Source organism: Antennarius striatus, chromosome 16 (assembly GCF_040054535.1).
Source record: "Antennarius striatus isolate MH-2024 chromosome 16, ASM4005453v1, whole genome shotgun sequence".
NCBI classification, from domain to species: domain Eukaryota; kingdom Metazoa; phylum Chordata; class Actinopteri; order Lophiiformes; family Antennariidae; genus Antennarius; species Antennarius striatus.
This window is the reverse complement of record NC_090791.1, coordinates 15950445-15960709: the sequence shown is the minus strand read 5'-3', so window position 1 is coordinate 15960709 and position 10265 is coordinate 15950445. Positions and strand designations below refer to the sequence as shown.

At 40.3% G+C, this 10265-nt stretch overlaps 1 protein-coding gene across 4 annotated transcripts; it reads left to right on the top strand.

Annotated features, from left to right (window-relative positions):
• The first annotated feature begins 203 nt into the window (after window positions 1-203).
• Window positions 204-4866, top strand: LOC137609512 (transmembrane protein 106A-like). Of its 4 annotated transcripts, XR_011038346.1 has the most exons (9): window positions 204-332; window positions 1119-1292; window positions 1511-1574; window positions 1846-1999; window positions 2121-2261; window positions 2690-2772; window positions 2906-2949; window positions 3289-3342; window positions 4042-4065. XR_011038346.1 is itself a non-coding variant. In XM_068336583.1 (8 exons), the coding sequence occupies exons 2-8, from the start codon at window positions 1121-1123 to the stop codon at window positions 4154-4156; spliced, it is 744 nt and encodes a 247-aa protein (XP_068192684.1). In that variant the 5' UTR covers window positions 204-332; window positions 1119-1120; the 3' UTR covers window positions 4157-4866. The 4 variants fall into 4 exon arrangements, 3 of the variants coding, with proteins under 3 accessions (XP_068192684.1, XP_068192686.1, XP_068192685.1); XM_068336583.1 differs by lacking the exon at window positions 2690-2772 and having other exon boundaries at window positions 4042-4866; XM_068336585.1 differs by lacking the exon at window positions 2690-2772 and having other exon boundaries at window positions 321-456; window positions 4042-4866.
• Window positions 4867-10265: the final 5399 nt, after the last annotated feature.

The window sequence follows — 10265 nt, the reverse complement described above, 5'->3', positions numbered from 1 at the left end:
TAGATTAAGCGATCATTTAAAGGAGAATCAAGAGGACGTTTGTATGTCATTGAGAAGCAGAAAAAAAATTAAGGAAAGTTGGCAGAGACTTTTCCCATCAACTTTACAGTGAGGGGCTCCAGCAGCACAGAACCCACTCATTTCTGACTCCTTCACCAGCAGACATGTTATGACAGAAGTTTTATTTTGAAAGCCGCGACAGGAAGTGCTTTTGTGTCGTATCCGGTCGAGCAGCTGTCAGCGAGTCGCACGAGCCTGAAGACAGGCGAAGATGAGTCGGTGGTAGACGCTGGAGGAAGACGCCGTCCTCAGACTGAGCCGCCCCGACAGAGGTGAGTGGGGGGCAGCTCCACGGGCGGAGAGGCCCGGTGGGGGTGGTGGGGGGGTGTCGGACAGAACCGGTTCCACCCTGTTTCCTCACCACTAACGAAAACGTGGAGTCTGGGGGACGTGAGAGTGAGTGTGAACTTTTTTCCTCAGGGCGCCGTGAGCGACTCCACACCTGTCGCGCAGGTATTCATGTTTTCATCGTGTTTCCTACGTGTGAAACGTGAACGTGTTACGCGTAATGGAGATAAACCCTGATTAAACAAAGTGCGTAGTTTGTGCAGACGTCACTCTGCGGGTGACGTCACGTTAGCAGCTCTTGTTGAACTATAAACACTGAAGAAGTCGTATTTAAAATGTTTTAAAATAATTGCATATTCACACATTATTCAAACCTTAAATTGTTTTTGTTTATTTGGTTTATAACAAAAAAAAATCTTTATCAGCCTTTTTCAATAAACATATTACACATGAATGGTTCTTTGGCTTGGTACTGCAAGTGTATTTACATGATAATTACCATTATTAAATTGGCTAAAGTGTAACTTTATCCAGCATATTTTATACAAGCAAACTGATTCAATATTGAAAATTGAAAATAATTTTGCAAAATTAATTGAGGAAAACTTTACAAAAGTAAAATAGAAATAGAATGTGTCTGTGTGGGTAAAAAGCATTCGAACATGTGTACAGTACTATACAATGTAATAATATAATCTTCCGTGCAAGCGGTTGAAACGGTTAGAAAAAATGAATGAATGAATGGTTCTGAATGTTTTGTGCTTTTTCAGCTATGGGTGCTGTTGTCGGTAAATACATCGGTGAAGGATGGCAGCGCAGCAGAGGAGACGACAACCAGGCCATAATAGAGAAGGATGACAGGGAGAGAGGCTTCATGGGAAGACGTGGCGCAGCAGATACAGTGGACTGTCCCACCTGCAGGGGTGCTGGAGTCATACCCAGAGGTAGCGGGGACACATACACACACGTGTATTGTTTATTTGGAACATAGATTTTAATTTAGGTCAGACTTTAGTGGTAACTAAAGCACAAGTGATGCTTCCAATGTTTTCTGTTATCGATACAGAAACTGATTAGTTGAAAATGGTGAACAGAGGTGTTGTATTCTTATGAGCCCCCTCCCTGTGGGACACCTCTGATAGGGCATCCATATGTGTTATAGATCAACAGAGCCAGCTGGTGTCAGTCATCCCCTGTACGGACCAGAGGCTGAAGCCCAGACACACGTAAGAATCCACACATTGAACATCTGTGGAAATGTGTCATTAACACCAGTGGCGTGGCCGACACGTTGTTCATCCTGCATTGGACACACTCACATATGAGTGTGATTCTTGATTTGTGATGTAATTTTGGATGAATAGTGATTCCTCACTATTTATCTCTACAAGAGGAATACTTTAAGACATTCTGTAACCTGACAGTCTGAGCTGAGAGTCTTGGACTTGCTGAGGATCGATGATGTTTGGATGTCTGATCTGTTTATGTCTCCTGCAGGAAACGGTATGTTTTCATGTCTGTTGGGATTTGCCTCCTAGTCGTTTTCCTGGTGCTGTTCTTCCTGTTCCCTCGCTACGTCCTTCTTTCTCCATTCACCATTAAGTCGAGCCTTGTTTACTTCAGGAACAGCAGTATACAAATACACATCATGGTAGGTAGAGAGGGAGTGGACGGAAATATTTTGATCGTTATAATCTTTAATAACACTAGAACATCTATGATGAGAGGTGGGTGTCCTTCATGTAACAAAATCACAAATGTGTTTTTTTTAGCACGACCTGAACATCACCAACCACAACTATGTGGCAGTGCAGGCCTACAATCTGTCCGTTCAGGCCGTGATCTTTGACCTGGTGGTGGGAACAGTCACCATTAGGAACGTCACCTCTGTCAAACCTCTGTCTAATGCAACGGTGAGTGTCACAACGTCACAGCAGCAGAGCATCATCGAAGCACGACCAACTGTACCTGTATACTCTGTTTTAGCAAAACAAAGATGGTTTATTGTTTATCAAGATAAAACCTGCTCTTGTTTTATTTAATTTTGTTCCCACAAGTAATGAAAGAGAAGTGGACTTGATCAAGTCTTTGGTTTGATCCTGGATCATACAATCAACAGTGTGATGTAGAGTGTGTATACAGTCATGCTTATTAAGTCATGCACTGTAATGAATAAATAAATGCAGGATGAACAGTAAAATTAATATTACTAAAATTTATATCTCAAATTACAAGTAAAATTCTCCAGAGGGATTTCTCAACTCCTAAAGTGAGAGACGTGTTCCTGGAGTGACTGATGAGAATTGTTTGCTAATGTTAGCCAATATGCGACTGTTAATAGATAATAAGCCTGACCTCCAGCTGGTGCCGGCTCCATCACCTCAGCCACTACCAACATCACAAATGAGGGTTAAATGATATCAGGTAGTCTGCAGACCTTCTTATCTCCAGAAGTTCTCTCATTATAATGGCGATGTTAATGAGTGTAAGCTGTAGGAGGTGTAAACACTTCACGGTGAGGGATACTAATGATATGCTTTTGTTTTCCCTCTTCCAGGTCTCCTTCTTGCTCCCCATCAAGCTGACGGACATAGCCATAATGTAAGCTAACAGCGTCACTCTGTCTCTGCTTTGTTTGGGTACTGAGGAAGACGTAGGACTGATTTGATGCGTGATGCAGCTAACTGGTTCCAAATTTTAAGTAACATGTCCTGCTCAGCACTGCTCCTTTCCTTTTTTTTTTTTTTTTTCAAACATTGTCATCTTGTCTGTTGTTAGTCTGTCAAAAGTATTATGGGGAAATAGGAGCATGTCGGCATTTTACATTTACTCAGTCACTTCAAAAAAAGCAATATTTTATACAATCTTACTGCAGTAGAACTCAGATTCATGTATAAATACTATGTAGGTCAGTGACTGTTTTCTAACTCTTGTCTGCAGGAACTACTGTGAGAAATCTACCCTGCCTGTCCACATCCTCTACTTGCACTTACAGTGAGTTTCACTATATGGTCACTAATGTGTTTTCATAGACATGAGGATGCTCTCAAATGTGTGGAGTCACTGTTCAAAAATTGAGAAAACTGTTTCAAGTTACAGCAGAAAAAATCCAGTCGGTTTATTTTTGTAAGAATGCTAAAAATATTGTGTGTGCGTGTTTGTGTGCGTTTCTGTGTCGCTCCGTGGTGTACTGGCGTCACCCCCAGAGTTCCCCCCGCCTCACACCCTCAGTCAACTGGGATAGGCTCCAGCTCCCCGTGACCCACGACAGCGGATGAAGCGGTTGTGAAAATGAATGAATGAATATAAATACGTAAAAGTGTGTTTACCACAGTGGCGTTGAGGGTAGCGCTGTCGCCTTACAGCAAAAAGGTTCTAGGTTCCATTTCTCCCCATGGATGGATGGATGGAAAATCATGTTAATGCCCTCAGATTGTTAAGAGTTCAGTGTAAATAAATATTTTTTAAATGTGATTTCAGAATTAGTTTGATTAGTTAACATTACTGATAATTCATGTCCTTTTTCCAAAATGTTGCATTTAAATAACCATTTGGGAGAGGAATGTGAGTATCATTTCATCATGAAACGTGTACTAGAAAGCTACAAGATATGCACAACATACATTCATCTGACTTTCATGTTTTATTTTTTTCGCTAACAGCATGTATTTGTACAATGTTTTCTTAACGCAGGACGTCTATGACGGTGTACTACTTGACACACTATGAGCAGCTCTCACTGGAGACATCTGAGTTTATTAACTGTGGTGCAAACAGCACCGTACCGCGCGTAGTGCAACCGTCATGATGGACGGATGGAAGCGGACGAATGATCACTGAGGAGCCACGATGATGTGGAACAGCTGAGCCTTTAATTACTTTTTATTGTTTTTCCACAGCTGTGCTAAAATATTTGAACAGTTCTAATGAATGACAATGCACTACGACAAGATGAATGAAAGAGGACTTTTTCAACCTTGCATTAGATCTGAATGAATGAACGGAGGAAGGATGGGGCTCAAATGCTCCTGTCCCCCCATGTTTGACAGGGTAACACATAAAAGTGAATGCTGGAGGAAACCCTGACAGACGTCAGTAACCATTTACTACCCCAACATCTACAAATGAATTACACAATTTCTACCAGCCCACCCCACTGTGACTAACCATATCCAGTCCTGCTGTACTGATGGAGCAGAATTGCCACCCCCCTTCCCTCCCGTTACCAAAGACCAAAAAATGTTGTCCATCAGTGTCTTAAAATCAATGCTCAGTAATTGTGTCTAATATGAGTCAGTTTTGGTTTATCTTGTGAAAATTTGTTTTAATATATTGTCTAAATGAAAATTGCACCATAGCTTGTTCAGCATAGCGCTGCTTTGTGCTCAATGCAAACAAATGAAAAGCATCGATAAATGCTTTTTTTAATGATTTTACTGTTACTGCACATTGAGCTGTGGATGCTACCAGAGTGTCGACGTTCACATGATTGTGTTTAGTCTCCAATAAAAAGCTGAAACACAATCCAGTTGTTATTTTTCTATTTTGTTTCTGATGGATTTACATAGTGACACATGGTGTTAGTGGAATATCAGAAGAAAAGTCTCAATTTTTTCCTAGATTTTTTTCCCAATAATTTAGCCAATATATTGATAAACCTTGTTTCCGGCAGGAAGCAGGCAAACATCTGATGAAGCACCAACATAACTGACAGCAGAGAAAATGTAGGGTTAATTTCACTAAATGGGGCTGGAAAGACACCCTGACTTATGCTCTTGCATCTGTTTGATTGCTAGGGATGCACTCTCACATCAGCACCTGCCCTCACTAACCTTAGCCCTCGATATTTAACTAATTATTTATGATTTATAGACCTGTTATAAGTCTGATGATCTCTCGGGTTCAAAGACAAAAAGCTGGGCTGATGTTAACTATGACCTAATATCAGATAGGAGCATGGGTAGCATGAAAGTATTGTGCTACCTAGTCATGTTATACCACTAATCAGGGCAGGTCTCAGGGTGGAGACAGCAGAAGGAGTTGGACAGTGTTGCTCAGGAGACAAATGTATGAAATGCCTTTCTTACCCTGCTTGCCACTACGACCCCAGACAAGATGAAGAAAATTGATGGATGGATGGCATATAATGACATTTTTGATAAATAACAAAACACATTCATACCCTTAACATATGATCAAGATATTTTCACACTGATGGAGCCCAGTAATCCAGTGAGGGCTGCGATGAAGAGCTTCACTCGTTTTCCTCACCACTGCTGTTTGTACTGCAAAGCCTGGAGGTACACATGAGTTAGACAGAAGTACTGACTGTACATTCAGTACGAGCACCATGCATAAGGGGACGTAAAGTAACAATCCAGACAAATAAGGGACCAGCTGATGCTTACCGAGTACCGGTTGGGCAGCTTGGCGCTGTGATGGACAGGTGTCTTCAGCTCCCCTTGACAGTGGGGACAGCGGCCTTCAGCTGAAAAAAGACATGAATCACATGATGCAAACCTAGCAAACCTGCATCATTTCCAAAGCGGACCAACCAATAGGTCTGTGGAACATCTGTGGATTATTGGCTGTATCCCCTTCCAATCCTGTTTACGCGAAGTAGATAGCAAGTAATTAACTAGAAGGGTGCTTGCTAGTGTACATGCTTCCATCCAAGGCTCTTTCTAATAACAAACATTGGCAGTTTTCTGAAAATTTAAGGAAATGACTTCAAGAACCTCCTACTGCATTTTATATGTACTATATATACGTAACGCAGTATATATATATATATATATATATATATATATATATATATATATATATATATATATATATATATATATATACACTAATGTACTGTTGTGGAAGCCTGTCTGGGTAGCTGTACCATCGAAGTAAAGCCAGGGGGCATCATTGGAATACATTCGCATTAAGAATCTGATACCTGTTGGTTCTTTACTTGCGTTTGATTGGTTCACATTCCTGCTGGTCTCTGCATCTGTCTGCTGCAGCTGTAAATGGAGGTCAGGTGAAATAAACAATAAAAAATGCATTAAATAAACAGAGAAGACAAATTTGGCAGGTTTTGTTTTAGAATATTAAACAAGACGGCAGTGATTCATGTTCTTTTGTTTCACATGTTAATTTACACAATTAAAACAGTATTCAGTAGCTGCACACTTCCACCAGTTACATTTCCTTTCCTTACTATGTGTGATATGGGTCAAAATGATATCATAGATATACTGGCTCGGATTTCTATTCGGTTAAAAAACAGTTACTGGAAGCTCTAATTGCTGCTGTAATTCAGCTAAAGGCTCTCTGAGATCCCCAACAGAAAATATCCAGTGAGACATCTGAGCTGCAGCCCAGTGTGTCCCAGTGACCCACACTAGTATCCCATTATATTGGTTTGTGAACTTATCACATTAACCCTTCAGCTTCGTCAGCAAAATTCAACTTTGTGGAAGAAAAACTTTCAAATTCTCTGAAATCAGGAAGCAGTTGAAGTAAATAAATGCTAACCTACAGTAGAGATGACTTCTCTTGGTCAGTTACCTAAAATGTGGCATTTACCTGCCCTAAAAAAGGTTGTTTTTTGTAATGTAATAAAAGACAAGTGAAAAAATGGGGGAAAAAATGTCTATCTGGCACCTTCTGGAAATCTAAAACAGGATAAAGCCTGACAGATTCACACAGGAAACCAATTAGACCTCACACTGGGGTGTCACATGTCCATTCTGGGTTTCCATCAGTCCTGCTGTTTAATAATGAAGTAGACGTCCAGAGGACTGGACCTCTATCAGTACCACAGTTTATCTGACTTTATAACACATTAAGTTTTTCCATCCATTGAGAAAGTTCCATTATTAGTTTAACCCATTAGATTGTAGTTCCACCAATCATCCACCACAGACTGAACAGGACCCTGACTCGTATCGACCTTTAGTGATTGCTCACACCCAGACCAGCCACCACTACGTGACCCTGTAAGTGCTTTGGCATTGCCTTTCACTGGCATGGGGTGATGACAAGTGTTTGTTTAAGCATGCTAGTGGAGAATATGTACCTGATTCCATCATCTTGTAGCCCACTGATTTATAGATCAGTACATTATAATATTCATTCATTCATTCATTCATTCATTCATTCATGCATTCACATATCTATTTCTTTGTTCATTTCTTTGTTTGTGCGTTTTATTGTTATTATTTACCTGCTGCTGGTCTCTGGCCGTCCTGCGGTCTAGAGCGCTCTGACGTCGTCTGGCCTCCCAGTGCATCGCCGACATGCTGATGTGTAGCGGTTGGAGACACAAACAGATCCATGTTCACAATCATCATCGACTCAAACTGTTGTTGCGTCTGAAGACACTGGCTGGTAAACAACAAAATATATTTGAATTTATTTGATAGTTTATGTCACAGCTAATGAACAGCAATAATAGTGAATTTTAAAAAAAAAAAAACATCTGCAAAACAAAAATATTTAAAGCTCAAACTTACTACCAAGTTGCTGATTTTAGCACTTCATGAGGGACAGTTGATGACAAACCAAAAGAATATTTAGAAGCACACCCTCTTCCTTTATCTGTCTATAGCTTGATCTGATAATAGAACAACCTGATACGTTCCCAACCTCAGCCATCAGCTCCCCTGACTACAGATCTCCGGTCATCTGACCCACACTCTGTCGCTACAACTTCCATTAAGACCCATCTTATAGACTTAATGATAATTATTAATGTGATTATTGTGATCCAGCTTATGGGTTCACAACGAACGTAAACCAGATATAGAAAGCAGTACATACCTGTTTCAATGATACAGTTGAACCAAAGGTTGAAGAATAGCCTTTAATAGGCTTTAGACCTTTAATCTCTTACCACACATTAACCATAATCTCTAACCCTCACAGATAACATTAATCCATAATTAATCCTGTATCAGCAAACTGATCTGGAAGGCAACACGAGAGACGACTCCTCCGCCGACACATCGTTAAAAAGATCAAACCAGTGCAAATTTCTACTCATCAATAATAAACCATCTAGACATGCTATCCACACAGTGTAGAAGTACATACTATTAACAAGAACATCCATTAATGAAATATTTCTTCATAGTTGACTTTAAACAAACAATAAATAAATAAATAAATAATAGATGAATATATACACATGTTTTTATTGACACAGTAGAAAGTAGATGATTTGTATAAAAAGACATGACTTTATTACTACTTGAGGACAGACTACGGTCTCTATCACTGGTGAAAGTGAAACAACTGAAATGAAAATTAAACAAATTAAAATGTGTGATAAAATGCAAACAAACACATTTGAAGAAACGATCCATCCATCCACCCATCCATCTATCCGTCTTCTTCATCTATAGCTGCTTATCCACCTTGAAGGTCACAAATCTGCAGGAGCTGGCAATGGGTGAAAAGCTGGGTATACCCAAGATATGACTCCAGCTCATTGAGGGGCCACATGAAAGACAAACACCCACACACATATTGGTCACAATTTCATGTGACCAATTCATGTAAATGTCATGTTTCTGGAGGTGGAAGGAAGCTGGAGAACCTGGAGAGAACTCATGCAGACACAGGGAGAACATACAAACTGTACAGAAAGGAATCAAACTCAGAACCTTCTTGCTGCGAGGTCAGAGCGCTACCCATTGCACCAGTTTGCTGCCCTTGAGATAACTAGTTATGAGATAAAAACCTTTCAAGCTCCAACCAAGTGTTTATATTTTATTAAATTCTGTCTGGTTGTTTTTGATGAGATGATTTATAAATAGTAAAAATAGACCATATCCTGGACAGACAAGCATGACCCTCTATGAGTGTCTCTGAATGTCCGATTGGTGATTTCAACATTTCATCAACTCATAATCTCAATCTGCTGTTCAACTGGGCCTCTGCAAAACATTCATTCATCTTCAGTACCTGCTTCTTCCACTGTCATGGTTTGCAGGGTTGCTTGAGCCTTTCCCAGCGGATTTGGGGCATGGGGCAGGACACCCTCCTGGTGCGATGCCAGTGCAACGCAGAGCCACATGAACGTTTATTCTAAATTGAAATTACTGTAACGATATCAGCTACCTGACTTGAGGCGTCTGTCTAGTAAAACAACAGCTTTCAGAAATGTAATACAGCATATTTAAATAACTGATGTCTCAGATGGACCTTATTAGCAGCTGTTTTTAAGCCGTCTTTTGAAAACAGTTCCCTGATTGGTCCAGCTATAGAGGGTCTCTCTAAGTGTTTCCTTTAAAGTTAACAGGAGGAAGAAAAAAATGATCCTGATCTGTCTCCTAATCTAATTTCATACATTTCACAGAAATATAACTTACTGAAACATGTTGTATACATAATTATAGATGATCACATATCTGCACCCAACTCTGGTGGCAGAGGTTCAACTACAAATCTGAATGTTTAGGTTATGTTTATGAAACCTATCATTTTCACAAGTTAATCCTGGAGTATTTCGTGTAGATTCAGACCATGTGGGGGTGAGCAGTGAGTGTTTACGTACCTGAAGTGTGTCCTGGAGGTGAAGCTGCAGCAGTGGAGGACTGCTGACGGCTGATCGTCCGTCTCTCTTTACCATCTCTGACCTTGTTAAGTGGAGTTTCCAGGCAACACAACGCTCTCCTGGGGAGCTGGTGTGAAACACAATGACAAGATTCCTGTAGCTCAACAACAACAATCACTGAATGTGTGACTGTGTGTTTGGACATTTTATTTATTCAATGTATCTCATGGACTCTCAGTGTCAAATATCAGACAGAACTCATCAAGATGAAAGTGACACACCCATACAGTCCACCTGTTAATCTGTTTGTGTCCAAAGATATCTCAAAGAGTCCTCACACGATTTCAGTGAACCTTTCCAGAAG